Here is a 24,430-nt window from a genome sequence, read left to right as displayed (position 1 = left end):
TGGCGGCCCACCCTCCCCTCCCTCTGGCCGCGCTCACCGGCCCCGGTGCCGCGCTCAGCGGGCGGGTGTGGGCGGCGGCTCCATGGGCGGCAGCGGCAGCGGCGGCGGGCCCGGGCCGGGCCGCAACAATGGAGGCGGCTGCGGCGGCGGCTGGCGCGGAACGGCCGCTGGGTAAAGCGCCGCGCCGCCCTTAGCAACCGCACTTTCGGCACGGCCCAAAGGGGTGGCGGAGCTGGCACAGGGCGGGGGAAACGCTGCGGCGGGGACGGCAGAAAGAAGGGCGGCGGGAGCGGGAAGACCTGGGGAGGGCGGCAGGGGCCGGACTGCGCCGCACCGGGTGATGCGAATCTGCCGCTCCGAATCACAGATACCGCCGCACCGCTCGGGAGACCCGCCCCAGTCCCTCCCGCCCCCCACCCCGGACCCGGCACGGTCGCAGACGTGGTTGGAGCGGTTTATTTACAATCGGTAATGCGATACAGAGCCCGACCCCTGGCATTTCCCGGCTGTGGGACCCCATAGCTATGGGGCTCAGACTCGTGTCACCCCCGGATTGTGGCACTCGAGCTGTGGCAGCTCTGTGGCGCTGCTGGGCTATGGGGCCAGGGTCTTGCGGAGCGGGACAAGCTGTGGGACAGGCTGCGGGGAGCCAGAACCAGAGGACCGGGATGCTAGCACGCGGGATGCAGGCAGGAGCAGGTTGCAGGCAGGAACAGGGTGCAGGCAGGAGCGGGGTGAAGCCCCCTGCGCCAAGGAGCTGCCAAGAGCTGGGACCCCCGGCATGCACCCAGCCCTAGAGTTATCCTCCTTCTCGCCAAGACAGGGAGCCAGGCTGCCCGCTCGTGGGGGACACAACGTGGCATCCCAACAGCCTGTACCCAGGCACTGGCCCTGCCCAAGCTGCCGCGGCTGAGCGACAGTACAGTCCGAGACGGCCCCGTTGTGCTGGGGCTTTGTGTCCAGGGACGTTTAGCCCCGTGATGTCACTGCTAGAAGAGGAGAGTCCCAGCCCCATTCATCAGCTGCAGTTATTGCCGTTGGAGGGACCACATCGCTAACCCTAACCCTAACCCTGGCCACTGCCAGAGAAAGGTGACATGTCCTTGCCCCACCAGCTGGCCCCAGGGCCCATGGAGGAGCTACTGGGGGTCCACTACTGAGGGTCTGCCCGGCGAGGCTTGATGTCACGGGTCTTCATGTAGGAGAGCAGCTGCTCAGGGATCTCAGCCAGCACATCCTTGGCCAGGCGGGCCATGCTCAGCACCTGGTTTCCTGAGTCATCCACATAATCCCGAAAGGGCACAAACTTCAAGGGAAAGAAGGTACAGCACAGTCGGAAGCAATCCTGCATCTGTGAGCATCAGCGAGGCGCTGAGCATCTCTTGCCCGTGGTGGGACTGGGCTCAATGGCAGTGTTACCTGTACGATGTCCCTCTCAGCGTAGCGCCCCCGGGAAGACACCCGTACATCGTCACCGTCCAGCTCCTCCATGGCTGAGGGGTGACAGCTGGTGTCACCAAGCCTCAGTGGCTTGTCACCCATGAAAGGTGGCCGTATGGGATGGAAACACCACCTCTTCCTCTGAGGTACCAGAGGAAGGGGTAGTGTTTCCTTCCCACTGCCCTCATGTCCCAAAGCCCCAGCTCACCCTCGAACTCAGCTGGACCAACTCCCACAATAATGATGGACATGGGCAAGGCAGAAGCCTGTGGAGAAGAAGCAAGGTAGCAGCTGGGGCAGCAGCCAGCATGGGGTGAACTCATGGCAGTGAAGGTGCACTCACGGTGACAATGGCCTCCTTGGTCTGCAGCATATCAGAGATGACACCATCAGTGATGATGAGGAGGACATGATACTGTGAGCCATCAGTCACCTGGGCAGCCGTCCTATGGGGACAAGGAATGGGGCCCCTCCAGCAGTCCCACTGGTGTGGGCAGCAAGCCCCACTGTGGGACCTGTAGCATTTGGGGACAGCAAAGTGGAAGAGTGCCTTGGTGCTCACCCAGCCACCTGGTTGATGACAGGGGCGAAGTTGGTGGGACCATAGAGCTGGACGGTGCGCAGGCTCTGGAGGTAGGACTCCAGCACACCCTCGATGCCGGCACAGCTGGGATTGTCCACATTGTTGTTCTGGGGGATGGGGAAGGGTGCTTGGAGGGGAACTGTAGCTCCCAGCGTGACCCTCCAGGCTGCAGGATGCCAGGGCAAGATGCAGCTGGAGTGCGTCTCTCTGTTGCCAAGCTGCCGTGGGCACCCCCGCCCCAGTATTCCCCTCCCCGCTCCAAGGCGCACCAGAGGAAACTGGTGGGAGATCTTGCCATCAGGTGGGACTTTGGCGCCAAAGCCGTAGGCAGGAAAGAGCTTGTCGCTGTCGTAGTCCTGGATGATTTCCCCCACTGCCTTCAGTGCCAGGGCGTAGGCACTCAGCTGGTAGGGGCTGGCGTAGTGCAGCGAAGTGGGCTGTGACGGCATCCCTGCGACACAGCACCCATCGACACCTACCCCATGGCCGGCCCCACGGCCAGGGACCCCTCACACGCCTTGTCTGCACTCACCGTTGGAGGCCGTGAAGTCAATGGCAACGGTGAAATTCAGCTGTGTCCTTGAGGGGAGAGCGAGGGAGTCTGCCAGCCCCATGGTGTGGGGGATGCCAACTTCCAGACCCACGGCATGGTGTCTCCTTCCCCCACCTGGGACCCATCGCCTGGCCCCTCCTTTCCCCAGCCCAACGGCCCAGAACCATTGCCTTGTATTCCCTCCCTAGCCCAGCCATCCCCTTGTCGAACCCAGGCTGCACCTGCATTGTCACCACTGTCCTCTCCCCGAGACCCTCGCCCGTGAGGGGGTCTCAGCAAGCCGGGGGGCACTAAGCCCCCCACTCACCCGCCCCGGATGTAGTCAACGAAGGTGAATTCAGACTCGACGGAGAAGGACAGCAGCGTCACCTGTGGGCATGGCGGGGTGGTCAGACCACCCCCTGCAGCGGGCACAGTGATGGGTCAGACCCAGCCCTGCCACACAAGGCAGGAGCCCAGAACCTCACTCACGGTGCCAGAGTTCACATATTTCTTCTTCTTACATTTCTTCCTGGGGTTCAGCACCTGTAGGTACAGGGGTAGGTAGTCCCCAGCATGAGGTGTCCGTGGTCCCCCCTTCCAGTCCTCTGCCCTGGCCCATTGCCCTACCTCATACACTGTGAACTGGCTCTGTGCTCGGGAGAGCTCCCGGTAGCTGGTGGCAAACTCCCCAATGAAGTCGTGGCTGCGGGAAGAGCACAGGGTCGGCAGGGATAGGCACCCTGGTAAGGGGCACCCCTGGAAGTGGCAGCAGCACCTCGATGTCCTGCAGCACTGCACGGGCACAGCCTCACCTCCCATCCCGGTCCCAGTCGTAGACATCTATCTTCACTGTCCTGAAAGCGAAGGTGGGCAGAGGATGAGCCTGGCTGGCAGGGCTGCCTCCGGCTCTCCTGGGGTGGGGACATAGCCCCTGCAGCCCACCCTGCGGCGAGCACCCTGCCCTCCAGCAGAGCCACCCGCCTGCCTGGCCCACGCCTCTGCCGGGAGGGAAGCAGGAAATTTGGGTCATGGCAGGGACCCTGGAAAGGAGGGGGATGTCTTTATGTAATTTGGGTTTGGAACAGTATAAAACCCCCCCAAAACCACAACAAACCCCCAGCCAATAAGAACACAACTGAACTGCCTGACACTGCAGGGTCAAAACAGCAAAGAAATGCTCCTGCCTTGCTCTGGCCCCACAGCTGCCCTTCTTCCTGTCCCTGTCCCCACCCCCATACCGGTCATAGTCGCCGTTGCAGAGGGCACGCACGGGGATGGTGAAGGGCTGCCACACTGGGTTGAGCGTGTTCTTCACCACCTCTGTCTTGTGGCAGATGGTGAAGCTGTAGGGATAGGGCAGGGTTGGGGGCTGCTGGACAGTGGCGCTGGCATGCTGCCCACCCCGCCGGGCCCCCGCACTCACGTGCCATCCTCGTTGCTGCGGTAGAAGACAAGGAAGGGGTCGGATTTTCCAAAAAAGTCCTTCTTGTCCAGCTTGTTGGCACACAGCTGCATGGTGATGATGTCCTGGGGATGAGGACCATCACTGCTGGCTGCCTGCTTGCTGGCCCCAGCAGCTGCCTACACCTGGGGGCCACTCAGCCCCAGCCCTGCTGCTGGTGGTACGTGGGCACTCACCCGGCAGTTGCTCAGCTCCTCAGCCAGCAGCAAGATGGTCCCACATCGCTTCCCTGGGACCCCCCTGGGACCAGAGGCACCTGGTCAGCTTGAGAACAAGGGAGGACAAGACAGGGGCAGAAGACGGGGTTGGGATGGGGCCTTACACCCCACAGCTGGCACTTGGCAGCGTGGCGGGTGTCCCCAGCAGGGAGCCGTGCGGGGAAGGGGCCCATGGGCTGGGTGGCTGGGAACATGATGTGGGGGTCTCTACCATGGGGTGTGGACTCACGTGAGGGCTCTCTCCAGGCGGCCTCGCTGGGAGCCAATCACCTCCCCCAGTGCCACAAACGCCTGCCCCAGGAAGTCCTGCACCCCAAGCACAGCACCATGAGACCTCAGGGGCTGCAGTGTTCCACCATCCACGCACAGCCCTTACACTCCCAACACACTCATGCTTGTGGACCCTGCAGCCACCCTGCCCCAGGGCCACCCCAAGTATTCTGAACCCACCCTGTGCCCCAAAAGCCCAGGACCCATTCTACACCCCCCAGGACCACCACAGGTGCCTACTCCATGCGCTCTGCACCCACTCTGTGCCCCCTATTCCATCCCACAGCCCCAGACTCATCACTCTAGAACCACCCCACATGCCTTGAACCCATCCTGCACCTCTTGAGCTACCCTCTTCTCATCCTGCACTCCCAAAGCCAACCCTCCAAGGTGTGTCCCTGCCCCAGTCTGCACCCTGCCCCACCAGGCACCCCTAAAAGGGCAAAGCAGGAGTTGATGGTTAGTGGTACCTACCTTCTGTCAGTCCCCATGGGGCACAGAGAGATGAAGAGCAGGTTAAAGCCTTCCAAGAAGCACCTGCCCCGCCCCCACCCCCAGCAGCACCCACATAGGGGGCCTTGGGGTGCCCCACTGCAGCATCGCATGGGGGCATCACCACGCGTCCCCTGGGCACGTGCTGAGCTCACCTGCTTTAAAATGGAGCAGGTCTTGGAGTCCACGTTGTAGCTGGCGGTGTGAGAGCAGAGCCCTGAGCATCCAGTGCCCATAGGGGTGCCCCAGCATGCAGCCCCACTTCCCCACCTCTCTGGGCTTTTTATTGCTGTATACTTATTTATTATAGCTATTTACTACTGACTCCACACTTTGTTCCACCCCAAGCGAGGCTGAGCCCTTCCCTGGATGCCCTACTCACACATCAAAGCGGAGGTTTTGCTTCTCCTCAAAGTAGTAATCAAGGACAAACTTGCGGACGAAATCAGGGTTCAGAGTGTTGTCAATCACCTCAGTGCGCCCAAACTGTGGGAAGAAGGATAAGAACCCCCCAGGACCCCTCCCCAGGCCCCTTCCCCATCACTGCTGCCCTGGCATTAATCCCAGTGGGGAGATTAATGCTGCTGGCGGGGCTGGATCATTAGCGTGGATGCAAAAGGATCATTAGCATGGATGTGGGTGGCCATATGGGCCCATTTAACCCAGCCAGGAGGATTAGCCAGGAGTGGAGGCACTGGAGGCAACAGCACCCCTGGCACAGGGCTGGGAACCTCCTTGGGGAGTCCCCCAGAGACCTGGTAAGACGGACTGCACTCACTTCCTTCCACTCGCTGCTTCCTGAGCCCTGCACAAAGAGGACCACCACTGCAGAGAGAAGAGCAGAGCAAGGCTCCCATGCTGTGCCATGCTGTGCCCATACCACGCTATGTTGTGTCCCCTGCCCAGCCCCACCACTCACTTGGGTCAGACTTGGAGAAGGTGTCCATGTCCAGAAGGTTCCTGAAGAGATGAAGCCAAGCATGAGCCACTCAGAATGCCGCCCCGCAGCAGGTGCCCATGTCCTCCCCCATGCCAGAAGGCTACGCTGGCACCCAAGGCCAAGAGTCCCAGCAGCCTGGGAGGACAGGCTGGCTCCCACCACAAGGTTCGGTGGGACAGCACAATGAGCAGGGAGCAGCGTCGCCAACGCTGACGATGATTGAACATGACAAGGAACCCATTTAGAGGATGGAATCTTTCTGCACGCTGCCGGCGAAGGCCAAGTGCCTGCCACAGCCCGGCGGCAGGAGTGTGGCTAATGGCAGGGCACAGGACTGAGAAGAAAGGAGACACTTAGAGCAGGGGCTGGGTAGCCAGCAGGGACCTGCTCCATGACCTCAACACAGCCACTGCAAAGTGATTGATCATCATCGTTTGCACGGTGCAACAGCAGAACGTGCTGGGGGCTCTGCTGGGGTCCTTCCTGCACCCCGGGCAGGCAGCAGAGGGTGGGCTGGGGCATGGCCAGGAGCTGTGGGGCTCAGCCAGCTTCCCTATCTTCAGTGTGCAGGGGAGAGACCTCCCCACAGAGCTGCCCCAGCAGCTCTGGACAGTACTGAGCCCTTGGGAGGCTGTGAAGCTGAAGCCTGGGCTCTCTTGAACTGAATCCCGGACTCTGCCCAGAGCTGCCAGGCCCCACAGATGGGAGGGCAAGGGCTCGGCTGCAGGGAGTGAGCTCAGCAGCCCCTGGACCAAACCGGACTTTGCAGGGCTCAGTGATGTGCCAAAGATGCCCTCTCAGGCAGGGGGGTTTGGGGGACCAGAGGCTTGCCTTCCCTTCGGGCACAGGGATGCTGCTGCCCAGGGGGCTGCTGGTGCTGGTCGCTGTGGGCAGGGACTCCCTGGCCGTGGGCAACAAGGGCAGCGGTGCCTCTGCCAGGCTAGATTTAACCACCGACAGAGTAGACTCAGCATCTCCTTCTTGCCTCTCAGGCTCTGATAAGAATCAGAAGCACCAAGCAGCACCGCTCCCATTGTCCCGGTCCCGACCAGAGCTGATCGGCTTCTGCCCCTGCTGCCTCGCAGGGGGTTCACAGAGCCGGGTAGCGCCGAGAAGCCCACTTGCCGTTAGCACCGGCACCCCACACGCCCCAGCATTACCGCACCCCTCCGGCATCACCTTAGCATCCCCCCGAGGAGGGGCCGCCCCGCGCCCCAGCCCTGAGTGAGGGCAGTGAGTCGCTCCGACACGCAGAGCCGTGCCCGGTGCGAACATTCCCCAGGACGCCGCGGAGGGGACGGGATCTCTCCCCGCAGGTTACAGCCGGGCAGAGGTGCGCTGGGCACACGCCGTGGGACCCGAGGAACGAAGGGGACACGAAGCCCACCCTTCCCCCCCGCGGGATGCCGCGGGACGCGGGCACCCCACAGCGTTTCACTCTCATCGGCGCCCGGTCGCCGCCTAAACTCCGCTCCCCCGCCCGGCTCCCGGCTCACCGGCAGGACACGGTGAGCTCCACCTTGGTGCCCGGCACGCTGCTGGTCGCCGGCTCCAGCGCTCCCGGAGACGCCATCCCCGCCCGAGCGCCGCCGCTGCTCCGCGCCGCCTCCTCCCGCGCCGACGAGGCGGGCGCGCCCGGGGGCGGGCGCGGCACGGGCACGGGCACGGCGACCCCGCTGGCAGCACCGCCCCGGGCACCGGGGAAGCTTCGCCCCGGGGACTGGCCCGACTCTCGACGGCTCGACCCCGGGGGGCAGCGGAGACCCAGCCCCACTGGGACCTCCCGTTTTGGGCTATGGACTCAGCTCCGGTGCGACGGAGGCTCAGCCCCGACTCCGGGGGCTACCCTCTCCAGGCTCCCGGTCCCGGCTCGGTGCTATTTCTGTGCCGCCGCTCCCGGAGAGTGGGCCGGGCTATTTATAGCGAGCGGCTCCTACCGCCGCCGCCGCCCCCCAGTTCAGCCCCGCAGCTCAGACAGGAGACAGGAGAGGGCACAGCTCGGGTGTCTTTACTGTAGAGACTTGCCGGAGCCCACCACGCTCCTCCAGCCACAGGCAGGGGTGGGCAGCAGTGGGCGCTGGGGACCTTCGCCGGGAAAGGCAGTCCAGGGGCTCGGCCACTGGGACGCACCAACCCGCGTTCTCCAGCCAGTGCTTAGAGCGTGCTGCTGCCTCTCAGTCCCACGCCCCGCACAAACTGCTCGAGGAGGCCACCAATAGCCCCCGAGGAGCTGGGGGGCACGGCCTTCAGACCGATGGTCCTGCTGTAGCTGGCCAGAAACGCGGAACGCACTTCTTCCAACCGGGACTCACGGTCACTTGCCGACACTAGCCTAGAAGAGAGAAGAGGGAGGTCAGCAACTACTGCCATCCTGCTCCTCAGCCCAGCTCCCACCCCTGATGGAGGGCAGGAGGCTGGCAGCATTGGTGGGGCTCTGGTCATGGCACCAGGATGGCTGTGGAGCTTTAGAGGGCTCCAATGCCAGAGGCAGTGATAGCACCCAAAGGCTCCAGCTACAGTAGCCTAACCCTGCAGTCTCCAGTGCAGCCTTTTCCCATCCCCAGCCTCAGGCTCTCCTCTCCATCTCCACCTTCACTCCATCAGTGTTTCCCACCACCATGGTGCTTACAAGGCCATGGATCACTCAGCACAGCTTTTGCCAGGCAGGTGCTGGCTGACATCAGCCCCTGTGCTGGCTCCCTCCCCTCCTTGTATGGTGTTCCCACATGGAGCCTGTCCACATGTGCCATGCCTGGACAGCTGCCTCCAATCTGTTTATGATTGTCCCCTGTGCTTTCCCAGGGCCCAGCCTCTGGTGATTGTGCCAGCACAGACAGCTTTGAGGGAGTGGGGGTGAGAAGGGGCAGACAAGGTGACAGAAGCCCCAGGGAGTGCTCCAGGCATGGAAAGAGGAAAGCAGAGAGGTGTTTTACTTCTGGCTGGGCTGCTCTCTGTAAGCAGGGGGGCTGTCTGCAGAGTAGGGCATGGCTTCCCCCAGGACCTGCTCTTCTCTCCAGCTGATCCATGCAACTGGGTAGGGTTGGGGATAAGAGAGCAGATGGAAGGAGGTATTTCAGCCAAGGGAGCAAGGGAAAGCAAGACGGAAAGCAAGACTAGGGTTCAGGGGCAGCTCTGGCCTGAAAGGGTCCTTGCTGCAGTTCCTCTGCAATGTGCTGGTGGTTCCCAGAGAGAATAAGACATTCCTCAAAGGTCATCTCAAGGGCACAGCACGAACCTTCCCCATAAAAAATTCTCTTTAATCTCTCCAGTGCCTGGGCTGGCTATAAATTGGCACAGCTCATTTGAATGGAAGTGTTAACCACCCACAGCCAACAGCTTCGGTCCGGAAACAGCAGCAAGAGGATCTGGTGGGAGGCCTATAAACAGCAAGCGATGCTGAGGCAGCCAATGGGGCTGCTGTTTACGGTGCCTGATAATAAAGAGAAGCCAGAGGGCAAAGGAAAAAGGCAACATACCTAACCACATTTAAAAGATGCTTTTGGTAGTCTAATTCGGACGTGGAACTCACAGACCTGCTAGCATTAGAAATAAGTGTGTGAAAGCAGGACTTCCTTGCAGTGATCTTAAATGTCACACACAGAGGTAAGTGAGGGCATGCAGCAGTTAGGTTCTGGGTCTTCTGGCTCTCAACACCTCTTCCCAGGGCAAGTTTTGTATTTAGACTCTTAAGCTTCTTTCATGGAGTGAGAGCACAGGGTCAAACTGCTGGCCACTGCCTGACACCAAACCCTGCAGAACAGCTGTACCATTTCCCTCGGAGCAGTTGAACGAGCGAGGCAGGCTGTGCTTCCTTGCCAAACCCTTGATGCTCTGCCCTGCTACACTTCCTACAGCCTGCAAGCTCCTCTGCAGCTTAGGGTGCAGGGTGAGAGGAGGCTGTCAAAGCCCCAGCTCAAAGTAAGCCCTGACAAGCTGCACACAAGCACAAGAAATAGGCTGTGAAAAGCGTACCTTCATCGAGCTGCTGCCAGCTGAGATGTAAAGTGGGAACTTAAACAGAATTTAGTTTTCCAAAAACTCATACTGTGCTGGGCTGTGAAAAACTGGGCTAAAACCACAATGGGCTCCTGAGCAAACGGAGCTGAGGCAGAGCAGAGAGAGTGGAGGTCCCGAGTGAAGCTCAACACAATGTTCTTGGGAACTCTTCATCCCTTTTGCACACTGCCTGGTCCCAGCACCTGCAGTTGAGCAGTCCCCAGCCCTGGACTACCCCACAGCTCTGGTGAAGAGCTGAACAGGGCAGAGCACTTGCAGCATCTGTTGCATACCCAAGGGAGAAGTGCTGCTGCTGCGCCCCTCCTTTTGAACCTGGCTGCCCCCAGCAGCCAGATTCCAAACCACATGAGCCAAAACACATCAACACAGGAGGATCCAGAGCAGATCATGTTTGTGTCCTGAATTCCTTGTTCTGACATTAGATCTAACTCCAAGGACAGCAACAACTCACTGCTAATGAACAGTCACCAAGTACAACCAGGTTCAGAGTACACTAAAGTAGTTCCTAGTTCAGACACCCATCCTTCAGTCCCTTCTGCTTCTTCACCCATTTCCAAACACCTGCAGGAACAGCTCGGTGTATCCTCAGGAAAGGAAAGCAAATCCCAGCCAGGCCACATCTGACACCTCTGTTGATTTTTTGATCTACCAATTCATGGGTCTTTTAGTTTCACCACAATCTGGGGGCAGCTGCTCCACTCTGCTCACTGGCACGGCTCACAGCCACAAGAGAAGGCAAGCCAGGGCTGCTAGCCTGTCACTCAGGAGACATTAGCTTTCACATTGCCTGCTCTCTGTCTCCAAAGCACACACTCAGATCTTGGTAAAGGACTGCAAATGTCTGGCAGCAAAACTAGCTAGCGGCAGCCCCTGGCCTGCCATTTCAGTTCCTTGATTGAGAGTCTGCAGTTTAAAGGTACAAGCCAAGATTCTCCTCTAACAGCAATTGAAGTGCACCTCCTGTCTTTCAAGCTTCCACAAAGGTGGCTTTCAATTTGGAGTGGAACATTTGCCTCCCAGCCATTTTACAAGGCAGGATGCGGCAGAACGCAGAGTCTCTGCTGCTCTGCACCGGCCAGACAGTGACAGCAAATAATGCTGCACACGGTCAGAGAAAATCAGGTTGATGGAAGGGAAGCCCCTCTCTCACTGCAGCAAGGATCTGACCCCAGTGGGGAGCTGGAGATAAGCAATATCCAAAAGCAAGAAAAACTGGGTTACCAGCCTGTCCTGACAAGCATGCATCCTCAGACACACTTGATTATGCCCAAATGCAGCGTCTTCGGAGAAGAGAGAAAAGCCTCTTCTTCCTACAGAAAGCAAAGTGCCCCCCATCATTAGGCAGAGGAAATGCTGTTTTCTTTCTGAGTTCAGCATAAGCAAAGAGTGCTCTATGATTGAATTTTTGGATGGAAAACATCAAGGCAGAGAAGACAGGACAGTTATGGTACGGCCTCGCAGGCTTCTTCAAAAGTGCCAGGCTGATAACAATTTCAGCACTTGCAGCCAGTCGAGAGACCCAAGGAGAGGCCCTGCATTTGAGACACTTACAGGCAAGTGCTAGGGAACTCATCCGGGAAGCTGCAAGGGAGAGCGGCGTCCGCGCTCAGGATTGCCTGCTCCCGAATGCTGCCACACCCTGTCACCATCTGCCAGCTGCCAAAGTCTGTGGAAACGGAAGATCCGGGCAGAGAATGGTCGGCCGATCTGGGGCAGAGAAAGAGGGAGACGGCACGATCAGTCAGGTCATCCTGCCACATGCCTTCCTGCAACACCGCTGCCAGGGACCCGCTGGGCGGGCTGCCAGCAGCGCCTGTGCCAGCAGCCTTGACACTCGGGGACCAGGGTGCACCATGCAGCTCTGGCTGGGCTCTAGGACAAGCTTTTCCTTTGAAAGCAAGGGGAGAGCCAAGCTGGCTGTGGCTGAGAAAGCAGCAGGAGCGCACCGAGAGCTGGACAGGACAGAGCCAGCAAGAAGCAGATGGCCATGCAGAACTGTGAAACCCATTAGTGAGATGCAGCATCACGTCCTGCCCCAAATCTCTCAGATGCAGACATTGTGCTGTACAAGGGGCATACCCCTGTTGCTTGTTGTAGCTGTTAGCACATCCCAGGGCAGCAGCAAGGGCTGATGGAGAATCAAGGTTGCGACTTGGTTAGTGTAGAGATCCTTGGTCCAGCAGCTGTTAGAAAGCAGATCACTTCCAAAGCATTAACACCTGGTTTGAACAAAGCCAGTCACTGCTCAAGATGTTTCCCTGGAACATGCTCCCCCTCCCAGCATCATAAGATCTTTTCATTCCTGTGTCAGAAGAATGGACTGTGCCAGAAATCAGGTGGCAAAATATCTTTAGGACAGGAAAAACAGACAAAGGATGGTAATTGCTTGATGTATGCAACCTCCCACCAGGAAAGAAGGAAGCATGACATTGTGTAAGTGAATTTGAGGACTCCCTCCAAAATCTCAGAGAAGGAGGCACAATCACTTCAGATGAACCCAGAGCTCTTGGCTTTCAGGGAACAAGCAATTACTGTGCCCTGCTGCACAGCAGAGTGTACATTGCTGGAAGCACAGCCTGTGACAGAGCTACTCAATTACACACTACTGAGATCTTCTGGATAATTTATCTGAGATCTGCTGGGCAGATAGCAGTGCACCAGCTACAGCTCTGCTAGGCCAGGTACTTGCATGCTGTCTTCACAGCTAAGAATAGCAGTGGCGCACTGCAGCTGCTCCCCAAGAGACCAGGAGAACAGTTACAGAGACAGGATCTCCCACAGCAAGAAGGACCTCAGTGAGACTGGAAGGCAAGGGTGGGGAGAGGTGCACAGCAGTAAATGAATCTGCAATATCGATCTAACTCCCAGGCTGCCATTTAACTGGTCTGATCAATATGGCCAAGCCTGAGAAGTCTGAAGCATGGTCCTGAGCTGGCTGCACAAGTAGAGAAGGAGAAGCCATGCAGTTCCTTGCATGTCAGCTTTTTGTCACAGTGTTGACACTCCTGCAGCTGCAGCTTAGGATAATACCACTCTCTGGAAGGGCATCACAACATTTAAAGAGCAGGGATCCACCTGCCTTGTACAACTGTTGTTCTCTGTGTAGTGAACAGAAGAGTGAGCTTGAGGGTATCAGGAGAACCCCTGCTTACCAGCAGGTATCTTCCCTGGACACAGAGCACTACACTATGAACAAAGGCATGTCACTAAAAGGGGAACTGCAGCACCTTCTGGAGATGAGACAGTGATAACTTTTCCTGGGAAGCAAGGAATTCATAAGGGAAAGAAAGCAGCTGTTCAGTAACATCTATCCCTCTTTACCTTCAGAAGGTAAAGCTGAAGAAATTTAGGCCCAGAGCACAGTGTCATGCTGGAAGCACTGTGGGAACAGTGCAGGAAGTCAGGGAGAAACATAGAGGAACACTGCTTCAGTGCAGAAGGGAGGATGTCACCTCCCTGAGAGCATAGCACAGCCAGACAGGAGTGTCACAAGCAGTGATAACAACTGTAGTTAAAGCAGCTAAGAGGTCTATAGGCAGTGGGCTTGGGCTGAAAGTAGACAGGGACACAATTCTGTCAGAAAAGTAATGAGCTGCTGAATAGAGGACAGGTTTGGGAGCAGACAGAAACAAAGGCTTTGAAGAGAACAAGTCTGGATGGCATGGGTGGGCTTGGGCTAGAGCAGGACCTCCATGTGGAAGTGAAAAGAACTAAGCAGAGCTCTGCAGTTGTTGCAAAGGGAGAGTGGTATCAGGAGCCTGCTTAGAAGACTGTGCCCATGTGCCAAGCAAAGGAGTAGGGCCCCAGGGACAGTAAAAATGTGCCTCTGCACAGAATCACAAACCACACTGGTCAGATAAGTCTGTGCTAGAGAAGAACAGAATATATATACAGCCTCAGCTTCAGGCTGCTGGTCACCATCCATGGTTGGCAGCTAAGATTAGATTGTCTTATACCACCTCTTGGAGGTGGATCAAGTCACCTCTTGAATCCTTTCTTGGACAGGCTGATAGAAGCACTGTGTACCTCCCACAAGATGGGCTCTCAGTGGCTGTCTTCTTAACCCTTCCTGGTGGCCCTGACGCTGTCAAGCAGCTATGGAAACTTAGTAAAGTTACATCTGACCTCCTAGTGCAGGAGTCTAGGAGTTTAAGGCAGCCAATTCTGTATCTTGCCTCCAGGCAGCAGAATAAACACTTGCTAATTAATTGAATAAACTGATTGACTTTGCAATGAGTCCAGGTCATCCCTCTCATGGATTAGATGTCTGAGCCTAGCCAGCAGAGCAAACACATTATGGCAGACCTTCCCCTCTGTCCCCAAGGGAGACTCCTGAAGAAGTGTCACAACCAACGAGCATCTTGAACAGGCTCAAGAGACTGCAAGGTCCAAGGCTGGGTGAGACGGGCAGGGAAGGCATGGCAGGGGAAATCATGCATTTACACTGCAAGGGCAGCAGAGCTGCTTCACAGCTGAGCATGGCTTGAGACCAAGACCAAATCTTTTGGGTATCTGTATTCCAGTGCAGAGGTGAAAGTATTCTTGTTACTTTTGCTCTTCAAGACTCCTTGTAAAGTCTTGCTGCAGAGGCCCACAAAGGGCTTCAGCGAGACCGCCAGAGCAAGTTTGGGCTGCTGGCACACAGAGGTTGGTCTCCATGTCTATAAGAACAACAGGTTTGCAATACATTATAGCCATGCCAGAGGCTGTCTAGCTGTGAGGGCAGTGCACAGGGTCTTGGGAATTAGCTGGACAACAACAGCAAATCTGACATGGTTGGGGGAGATGAGATACACCAAGTCTTCAAGTCAGTGTCTCTGCCACAGACATCTAAAGGCAGACAGAAAGAGAATGAAAGTGAGCTTCACACACCCACCTCTTCAGGTCCACGAGTGGGAAGAAACTCCCTCAAAAGTGCAAGATTAACAAAATTAGATTAGCAAAACAGAGATGAGCTGCAATCTGTTCCTTCACACAGGGAAGGACCTCTACCAGGCTGTAACTGGCAACTCCTAGCCTGGAACAGTTCCTTTTAATTAGGTCAGTGCTTCCCATGCAACATGCTGCACAACACAGAGTATTTCAGAGCACAGGGACACTTGCCTACCACAGGAGAGGCAATACTGGAGGCAAAGCAGCAGTCAGGGATCTTTCCCTTTCCTAATATGCAACCAAGACGAGTGCCAAATGCCCACAGCTAAGCTCTCATTCTGCCCTGTGCTGCCCCCACTCACTTGCCACAGGGCTGTGGGGAAGCAGCTTATTTACCAACACCTGCTCTGTGCCTCAGAGCGAGGCGCTAGGCAGGTACCGTACGTGCAGACAGACTGTGGCAACCTGGAGGAAAGGGCAGCCCTTCCCACCTTTGCGTGGGAAATGTTGGCAGGGAGCACTTGGCAGAGAGCTGTGCTGAGAGCCCTGGCTGGATCCAGGCAGCTCTCTACAGGCTGTGTTTGAGCTGTACCAGCCTGAGCAGCCAGTCCTCTGCAAGTACGTTTTCAGTTGCAGCACAGTCACGTGCTGGCCCACAAGGCCATTTTGTGGCACAACAATTCCAGAAGCCATTCCCATACACAATTCCTGTCCTGCTGCAGTTGCTATCCCAGGTTGTCACACTGTAGATGCAGCTTCCAAGTCAGGTGGCTGTAAGGAGCAAGACACACAGCACACGTGCAGTCCTATCGCTATCGACAAACCACCCAGAGCCAAGGAACAGCAGCTTCTCCATCCCTCTCTGTGTTCACTGCATCCCTTCCAGTCCTTCAGCTGAATCACCTGCAGCCCTTTAAGGAAGTGAGTTTTCTGTGGCTGCTGACCAAAGCAGACCCTCCATGAGGGTCAAGGTGAGGAGAAAGTTCTTCACAGAGACAGTTGTTAGCCATTGGAATGTGCTGCCCAGGGAGGTGGTGGAGTCACCGTCCCTGGAGGTGTTCAAAAAGGGTCTGCACATGGCACTTGAAGCCATGGTTTAGTAGTCATGAGGTCTTGGGTGACAGGCTGGACTTGATGATCTTTGAGGTCTTTTCCAACCTTGTTGATTCTGTGATTTAAGTCCTTGACTCGAGATCGTGGTACTTTGGGTTTTGTTTAATTGACTTAGTAAAAGCACGTTCACCCAAAGATTATCCAGCCACTAATCCACATTAGTGCTCTGTACACACACACAAATCCCCAGCACAGACACAGGGGTTTTCTGCAGTGTCAAGGGACACTCAGACTATTAGTGTCAAATGCAAACACAGAACACAGCTTGCAAACAGCTACCCACTCACACACAGGGAGTTCGATTCAATGCACACCGTCTGCCACACTCGGAGCCCTCTTTGTAGAGCTAGCAGCACCTTGTCCTACTCTGCAAATAATCTAAGTGGTATCTTTGTGTGCCTGCCCTCAGCAGATGTGTTGGGATAAGCTAGGAAGAGTTAGACAAAGGCATCTGTCTTGCACTGCTTTTCCTAATAGGAACCATCCCAGGATTTCTGGGTACCCAGGACCTCCAGATGAGAGTAGGACTCAGGAGACAAGCTGGTGAGGCAACGTCAGCTGCAGCCTGCAGACATGGCCCAGTCAGAAGTGGGGCTTGGCTCCCCCTGTCTGACTCACCATTCATGATCCCTTCCTTCAGGGCACCCCAGCACACCCCAAGCTCTGCTCCTCCCTCTCTGTTGCTTGCCTTCCTGTTCCCTCCAGAGCTCCCCTGCCTGCCCGCACCTGGACTGTTCACGTGAACTACCTGAAGGATGCCTGCTGGCATTTTATAAGCAACCATTTTCCCCCAACTGCTGCTGCAGTGGTTAAGTGTTTTGTTGCTATGGCCACACAACCAGAAGATTAGGAAGTCAAGCACAGTAGTTTCTTCATCTGGAGAGCCTTGGGTGTTAACCTGCCAGCAGCACTGTAGAGATAAAGGTGTTTCTGGCATCCTGATAAGTTTTCCAGCCTTTCCATCACTAGTCCCACTATTTGTCAGGGTGGGAAGGGACACAATTTACCTCTCCCTTCCATCACAGGTCCTTCTCCACCCATACTGGGACTTGCCCTGTCCTTCAGGATGGAAAATGGTGGCTGAAGGTACTGTGATTATCCATTACCTGCCTGGAGCTCACCAGACAAATTCAGACTAACATCAGGCAGACCAAAGCCAAGTGGAGCAACATAATTCCTCTCTCTGGAGAAAAGAGCACATTCAGGCTCCAAAATGTGCAAGCCATGTCAGCATCTGACAAGGCAAGGCACTGCTCAAGTCCTTAGCTAGCAGAGCTGTTAGCAGTGCTACCCCAGGGAAGCAGGCAAGGCACACTCTGACTGACCTGGCAATGGACTAGGAGGCAAAGGAGCATCAATGTACCAAAAGACTTGGTTTGAAAGAGCAGTTCAGTTCGGCTGTTGCCCTGACAATTCCACCCATGTCCTGCAGGGTCTCTTAGGCTTATTTCCTCCAGCCTGCACACTGAGTGGAGCAGGGCAAACCTGGTGACACTGGAGATGGAGAGCATAGAGGCAGGCATACAGTCTCCACCCACTATGAGTGCAGCAGGCTAACCATCTCTGTATGTAGCCACCCTCACCCCTTCAGCTTCACAACTGACTCCCTTCTCCTGTCCCAGGTAAGGGCTCTCCTTTTACCTCCCATTCCCCCATTCTGTATTTTTTTTTTTAGCCCTTCACACTGCCTTGTTCACAGAAGTTATCAGGGACTGGCAGTGGGCTGGTGCAGTCTTGTTGCTTTGAAGGGTTATAAAGGCTTTGTGCCATGGCAGGAGCTACTCCAAAGGCCAAAAAGTGTTTACAGTGGATTTCACAGAATGTTTACCTCTTACAATAACAGAAGACAGCAAATCCTTCTCAGGGTTAGTTACTGGGCATAGGGCATAGCTACCCACGGGCACTCTGGCCTGAAAGTAAATCTTCCCCCTCATGCCTGTACTTGCTGCCTCAAGCCCTGGGGGTGCCACTTCTCAACACTGCTGGGCACTAGTCATTCAAAAGCTTACAGACACCTCATCCAAACATAGCCAGAGGAAAGAGAATTGCTGGCTTTACCAGCTCTGAGCTGGAACACAAATCCCAGGGACTGTGTGCTCAGCCTCTTCCCATGGTGCTCCTCTGCCAACTCCTCTTCGCTCTGTTTGAAGCATTATGAACCGCTGCTTGCGCAGCACTGCTGCAAGCTTGCCACCAGCCCTGTGCTGAACAGCCACACATGGGAATTGTGGCACTGCTGCTGTGAACAAAAGCAGCCCCCATGACAAGCTGCTTTCTCTCCAGTATTTTCTTCTCTTGGGAGACTTGTTTCATCTTACAGGGAACGTAGAGGTGGGTCTCAGCAACAGCTCAAACCCATCCTATGATCTCTTTCCCAAGGGACAGCAGTTAGCATCATTTATGAAAACTGTCAGAGCAATTTTGCTCTGGAAATAAGAAACTTGGTACAAAAGTCTTATAAATTTTCAGTACTTCACTTGTTTGTCATTTTATTTTCCATGTGATGAGAGACTACTAAAATTTGGCCGGTGGCTGTTTTTTGAAGGGGATCGTTAGAACGAGACTCATCGGCAAACCTGCAGAGAATACCAAAGTGTTTGATGCTGTTAGCAGCAACCTCTTATCTAAGAGGCTCTTTATCCCCTGTTGGCCTAAACACATGGTGTTTGCTGCACAGGATCTGCTCCTTCTTCCCTTGCCCAGCTCACCACTGAGCTGTGCCCTACTGCAGCACCAGACCCCAGAAGGGTGCCGGAAAACCCTTTGTTACGGTGTGAGATCAGACTCAGGTCCACGGTCCCCATTTCCCGGTTGCCCAGCAGGAGCACACGGCCTTATGGGTGAAATCTTTTGTGCTGGCATAGTGCTGGTAGCTTGCTCCCAGCAGATTCTACCTCTGCTTGCCACCAGCACCCAGAGGTGGGTTTTTTTTGCCCTGCAGTGTCAGGAAGGTCAGCAGGTGGAAAGGCAGACAGGATAGATGCAGAGTGAGGTCTGCTTGGTTTGAAAGGCTTCCTCCCCCCCACAAGACAGCCATTTCAAACCCCTGAGGATGCATTTGACAGAGGAAGTGCTGTAAGCTCCAAGCACGCAAGATGCAGAGATGCCAGAGCTTGTGGAGTTGAGGCATATGCTGAGGACAGGCAGAACAGACACCCAGCAGTTATTGGCACAGTTCCTCACTGCAATAAATGGGCCAAGGCAGGAGTCTCTGTGTTTAATGGCCAGCATTTCACACAAGGTCAGGCTAGAGAGGAACAGGCCTCCTGAGCCTTGCTTGTAGATACAGATATGAGGACTCCAGCATTCTCAGAGCCACACATGTGCAGCCCTAAGCTTTCTTTACCAGACACTCATTTTGCTGAGAAATGCTCTACTCTGTCCCATCTCACCTGGACCTGGGCACTTCCAGTGGGCTGCTTCCAATCCTCAGGAAGTTATCAGAGTGGGTTGATGAGGAAGAGCTGGAGGACTTGACTTCACCCATCCCTGCAGAAGGCAGCCTGTCTTCAGACTGCTGTGCCCTGCTCCAGAGCACTGCTTGGGGTGATGATGCACAGCTCTTCCTCCTGTGGGATGGAGGACTCGGGTGAGAAAGCTAGCTTTCCCACATACTCCACCTGGGAAGCCTTTCCACAACAGGCTGGATTGTACCCCAGCAGCTACAAGCTCCTGTTCCCAGTGAAACTGCCCTCCTCCCTCCCAAGGAGCCCTAAGTCACAAATGTGATGTGGGGGTACACTGAGCTCAACTCAGCTCAGCCCTTTCTTTTGTAGATCACCATCCACGTGACCTGGAAATCAGAGCTGGGAGAATGTATCAGCCCACACACATACAACCACTGCTTTGTTTAGCCTAGCAGTAAAAAAGCCTCAAGCAAGGGGCCTCCCAGCAGGGACAGACAATGTCAATCTGCTCCAACTCTACAGAGTGTATGAGTCAAGGGGCTCAGCCCAGGCAGGTGTTTGTGCATGCTGGTGAGGGCGACAGGGACACACCACCACTCTTGTTTTCCCTTTCAGGGACGCTCTCCAGGCACCAGTGACCACACTTCTGACCACATGCTCAGAATTGACAGTCACTCCAGATATAGGTGCATTTCAGTCCTCTCTCCCTGTCTGTGCTGACAGCCTGGAACTGCTCTGGCTGTTTCTAGCCAGAACATTCAGACTTGGGGGCAATTCACTGTCCAGTGCTGCATCAGGCCTTAGCTCAGGTGCTGAACAGACACATGCATTTGGAACTAATCCATGTCACTGCTGCTTCATGTTCAGATTTTCTTTCTTACATTCCCCCCTCCCCTCTTCTGGAAGAGTCCCAAGATTTTTTCCCCTCCCAAAACCACAGTGAACTGGATGAAGACCTCCCTATGTACACAAGTAAAAAGGAAAAGTATAAAGCAAGCAAACTCGAGGAATAAAGATGATGTTTTTCCTGGAATCTGGGAAGGCATCTCAGCTTTGACTGAGCTCTTGAGCACTGTCACTAAGTGCAGCTTCAGACAGGTTCATTGTACTGTGGGAAGCACGATATCCTCATGTCATTGCTTGAAGTGTGTCCACCCTCAAGCATCACACCACAGCCCTTTTCAAGCATTATTCATCGCATGTCATCATAGCTGCCAACATCTCCAGGCACAGCCTGCAGAAACAGACTTGCACAGCTAAAACCCAAATGCCTCTCCCTACAAGGCGACCTCAGGGCCACTGGTTTTCAGGACAACACAATGAAGCACTCTCTCCCCTCTCCTCACTCATGCTATGCACAGCCCAGCTCACCTAGCTTGTAGCAAGTCCTACCTGTTCTCCAGACTACACAGCCACAACAGCCTGCAGCAAGACACCTGTACCCAGCTTCCTCACTAAAGACTCATGTCACAGCCTTCCCTTCCCCAAGCTTATGCCCACAGCATGGGCCCAAACCACCCCTGTGGTAGCAGCAGCTAGCTGCAACACAACCTGACGTCTAACAGGAATGAGACCAAACCAGAGTCAGAAAACACATCATGAAATTAAGTCCACACAAGTGCAGCAGATCTCTCCCAGCACACTCTGGCCTTTTCACATCTTGTGAAAACCATGGGTTGTGCTGCAGGATCTACTCTGTGTGTCCCAAGCACTCAGAGCAACCCAAATGCTTCCAGTTTACTACCCTGCAGCCAGGCAAGTGGAAAGTTGTTCTCTACTTGCTGCTGTCATCTTGCTGTGGATAGGTGAGCTCTGTGTGGTAAAGAGGGCTCTGCTCACCTGGCAAGCAGTTTGGAACTCTCCATCTCTACTTTATGATTCTGCAGGAAGAGTCTCTCTTCTCCTCTTCAGCATTTTATAAATTGAATCACAACATGCTTTAGAAAGGCTGCTGCCACTAGCATGGCTGCAGGCTCAGTCCCAGAGGACTTCCAACTGCCTCCAGCACAACCTAGATTTAATTTAAAATAATTGCAATATAAAATAGTTCCTTCACATGAGCTGAGGGAGAGGAGAGAAAAATTAAACTGAGGGGGGCAACCCTACAGCAAGGTTTTGAAATCCCCAAACAGCACCACCAGCTCCACCAGCAGACACAATGCCTGTCCCAGAACAGAGACACCTTCCCCAGTCCCTACTTCCAGACAGATACCTGCATCCCTAGGTGAGTCCTATGTGACCCTCTACCAATTTGGAGCACTGAGAATTTAATTTCTCCCCCACTCCCAGCAGTATCTCTAAGCAGCACTGCAGACTGCAACCTGCTTTCAGCTCACATACCTCATGCTGTTGGAGGGGCTAAGATTTAGAGGGGATTCTTGGCCACCAGGCCACTCGCTCACCGCAGACACTCCCCTGTCTAATCTCTTCCATAAACTGATTAAGCCTCATTTTAGGGCAGCTAAACTGTTTCCATTTTTCCCTAGGGAGGCTCCTGCCAAATGTAATTTTGCTGGTAGTTTGGAACCATCTTTCTAAAGTAATGAAATCCTTTCTGGCTGAAGTTTAACAGTGAAACTGGTGAAAATGAAATAAAGTTGATTTCCTGTTCTCAGGGGACAAATTTCAGCTCCACAGTAGCTTGATACTCTCTGACATGGGGTGGTCTCCAATTTTTGGCACTGAAGTTCTGTGGCACAAGTTGCAGCAAAGCCTCCTACAGTCAAATTCCACCCTCCACTGTAAGGGACACATGCAACAGAAAGCACACTTGGAAGATGAGGGGCTTCAGAAATATCTTTTCTACTGTGTTCAGAGCCTGCCCCTTTGGTTGTGCAGCCCACTGCCTGGTTAGCTCCTCACCATGCTGCTTGAGCCTGTGCTCCTGCTGGCATCAGCTCCACTGCTTCATAGGTGAAGCTCCCAGCTGCTCCAGGGGAACTTTCCATCCCCAGGGAGAAGTCACTGCTCAGACTTGTGGTGCTGCCTCGGTCTCTCTGCTCTGGAGGAAAAAAAATACAAACAGAGCTACCTGAAGGCCAGCTTGGTCTCATTCACTTTCTCTCCTTTCAAGCAACACACTTCCTACATGCCCTGGGGCTGCATTCTTGAGAGACCCCAAGGGAAGCATACCCATTTGTAGTCACCTTGATGCTGGAAACCCAAGCCCCTAAGCGATCAACCGTTACCAGCACCCAGGGGTGCTGATGCTTGGCAGCAGCACTCACTGAGCATGCAGATCTCTTCCAGGGTGAAGCCAGCTGGCAAACTCTTCCTTCTAGGGAAAGAAAGACAAAATTACTCCAGCCATGCTTCAGGGCTGTGTGGAAGCTGGCCACAGCCAGATCTCTTGTAGCATACAGTGGATCAGAGCAGTGGGAGTTCACTGTGCAGGGGTAGAAGATGGGGCAGTTGTGCAGTATCTGACTTTCCTGACAGTCCCAGCCCACACACCCTGTGCTCTGAGAGGGTGGCAACAGGCTGCAGGCAGATGTGCTTATTTAAGAGCCTCCAAGGTGGCCTTTGTTTCTTTCTGCCCCTCCTGAAACAGGAAGGGGTTAAGGTTTAGCGATCTGACCGAAAGCAGCCACCCCGCCCCCCGCAGCAGCACCTGAGGGAACCTGCTTGAGCCTGAGCACAGAGCTCTGGGTTCACCCCTGCTACAGCAGCCACGGACAGTCATTAAGAAGAGAGCACATTTCAGCATGGACAGTTTTTCAGAGCATAACATGGCACCTCATAAGCCTCGGCCCCATTTTGCAGCCTTCAGAGTGCAGAATAAATTAAGGAAAACTGGGCCAGGACACCAGGGCTTCCATCTCCCCAAAGAAACAGCACTAACAAGCTCCCTGGCTCTGCAGCCCATGTAGCAGCAGGCACAGGCTCCTTACCTCTGTGACTTCACAGCAGAGAACTCCTCAGAGGTGATGTGCTTCAGAAAATTGAAGCAGAAAAAGAAAATCTGAGCAAAGGGAGAGAGAAGAGTGGTTCAGGAATGAACCCGAGGCTGCCTGCAGCCTCTTATCTTGGTGGGGAGGAGCTGGCAGGAAGGAGATAGTGAGAAATCTGCAGCTATCAGCCTGCGATGCACCATGGGCTGCCACCGTCCCGTTCCTGGGCCTTTTCTTACTGACCTTCTATCCCCTGCCAGGGGAAGGCCCAGAAAGGAAGGTGTGCAAGTCTCCTTATCAGTGCTTTGCACACATGCCTCAAGCATGTGGCAGTACTGATGCCATCACTGCAGAATGGCAAAGAGATGGCCCCCCAGATGATATTTATACATCCAGGGAAACAGCAAACCCAGCAGGACTAGCAGGGTTAGAGCACACAGTACCTGCAGCACTTATGGTCCCAAGCTCGTGCCCTGCTATGCACCAGTCTGCCCTGCAGCGTTCACCCCACTGTGCCCCTGCCACCCACCCAGAGCTGAGCCCTTTCCCTCCTGCAGTGGGAGCAGGGAGTGCTTGAGGCAGCCATGCACCCCCCCTCAACTACTTGGCAAAGCTGGCACCAGAGCTGAACTGCCAGCCTCAAACCTGCAAAACTCTGAGAAAAGAATGAAGGGAAGGAGCAATACTGATACAGTGGTTCTGGACCCCTGAAAGATGAAAAATAGGTCAGGGTCCCAGGCTCTGCTGTTCAGAAGCAGAAGATTCCGTAGTGAGGTGAGAGTCTGAGGAACAGGGGAGTAGCAGAAGAGTTAAAATACACTCCCCATACCTCTTGATTTCTGTCCAAAAGTGATATTGCAGTATACTGACACTATAGTCAGAGTAATAGTTTTTTGCAGTTAAACAGTGAAAGTTTTGAAGAGAATTAGTTCCTCTAATCTTAACTGCCTCTCAGACCCATCTGTGCACCCACAGATACACACTGGAACCAGCATAAGCTGCTCTGTGAGCCCATGATGACACTGAAGCCACATGCAGCTGCAGCACCCAGGCAGGAGGGCTGGCACTCAGAACAGGCACACAAGACCATACAACTTTATCTCCAAGCTCCCAGGAGTCACGTGCCTTAAGCACCCCTTCTCACTGCTGAGCTGAAGAGCTCAGCTGAAGAGCTCAGGAAGGAGTCCTAGA

General features: G+C 55.0%; 2 protein-coding genes across 8 annotated transcripts in view; both read right to left on the bottom strand.

Annotated features, from left to right (window-relative positions):
• Positions 1-449: 449 nt before the first annotated feature.
• Positions 450-7,626, bottom strand: CPNE9 (copine family member 9). Of its 3 annotated transcripts, none has more exons than XM_054180150.1 (20): positions 7,437-7,626; positions 5,920-5,960; positions 5,779-5,825; positions 5,383-5,486; positions 5,156-5,195; positions 4,468-4,544; positions 4,197-4,260; positions 3,982-4,085; positions 3,743-3,901; positions 3,371-3,412; positions 3,186-3,261; positions 3,048-3,101; positions 2,884-2,945; positions 2,556-2,602; positions 2,293-2,474; positions 2,003-2,130; positions 1,784-1,886; positions 1,649-1,706; positions 1,420-1,493; positions 450-1,306 (listed from the first exon to the last, which is right to left on the bottom strand). In XM_054180150.1, exons 1-20 carry the CDS (start codon positions 7,511-7,513, stop codon positions 1,154-1,156), a joined length of 1,692 nt encoding a protein of 563 aa, XP_054036125.1. In that variant the 5' UTR covers positions 7,514-7,626; the 3' UTR covers positions 450-1,153. The 3 variants fall into 3 exon arrangements, with proteins under 3 accessions (XP_054036125.1, XP_054036132.1, XP_054036138.1); XM_054180157.1 differs by having other exon boundaries at positions 3,797-3,901; XM_054180163.1 differs by lacking the exons at positions 5,156-5,195; positions 5,383-5,486; positions 5,779-5,825; positions 5,920-5,960; positions 7,437-7,626 and adding an exon at positions 4,983-5,082.
• A 300-nt stretch (positions 7,627-7,926) lies between these two features.
• The window catches only part of MTMR14 (myotubularin related protein 14), a 35,439-nt gene continuing 18,935 nt past the window's right edge, over positions 7,927-24,430 (bottom strand). Inside the window, exons 14-20 of one of the 5 annotated variants that reach the window (XM_054180121.1) lie at positions 23,240-23,310; positions 22,577-22,626; positions 22,212-22,350; positions 19,335-19,511; positions 11,509-11,664; positions 11,179-11,267; positions 8,174-8,272 (exon numbers count right to left, since the gene is read on the bottom strand). In XM_054180121.1, coding sequence (XP_054036096.1) covers positions 11,219-11,267; positions 11,509-11,664; positions 19,335-19,511; positions 22,212-22,350; positions 22,577-22,626; positions 23,240-23,310 — 642 coding nt within the window. In that variant the 3' untranslated portion in view covers positions 8,174-8,272; positions 11,179-11,218. Of the gene's footprint in view, positions 8,273-11,178; positions 11,268-11,508; positions 11,665-18,404; positions 18,519-19,334; positions 19,512-22,211; positions 22,351-22,576; positions 22,627-23,239; positions 23,311-24,430 lie in introns of those variants that run through there. The other 4 variants (XM_054180113.1, XM_054180129.1, XM_054180136.1 and 1 more) reach the window with 4 other exon arrangements.

The sequence above is a fragment of the Dryobates pubescens genome, chromosome 1 (genome assembly GCF_014839835.1).
Source record: "Dryobates pubescens isolate bDryPub1 chromosome 1, bDryPub1.pri, whole genome shotgun sequence".
NCBI lineage: Eukaryota > Metazoa > Chordata > Aves > Piciformes > Picidae > Dryobates > Dryobates pubescens.
Note: the sequence above shows the minus strand (reverse complement) of the source record. Positions and strands in the feature narration are given on the sequence as shown.

Excerpts from the sequence above, each read along its gene's own strand:
- CPNE9 (XM_054180150.1), bottom strand. The coding sequence starts at position 7,513 with ATGGCGTCTCCGGGAGCGCTGGAGCCGGCGACCAGCAGCGTGCCGGGC. Across the intron at positions 5,826-5,919 it reads CTTCTCCAAGTCTGACCCAA|TGGTGGTCCTCTTTGTGCAG; the intron begins GTGAGTGGTGGG and ends TTCTCTCTGCAG. Across the intron at positions 1,887-2,002 it reads GTCATCAACCAGGTGGCTGG|GACGGCTGCCCAGGTGACTG; the intron begins GTGAGCACCAAG and ends TTGTCCCCATAG.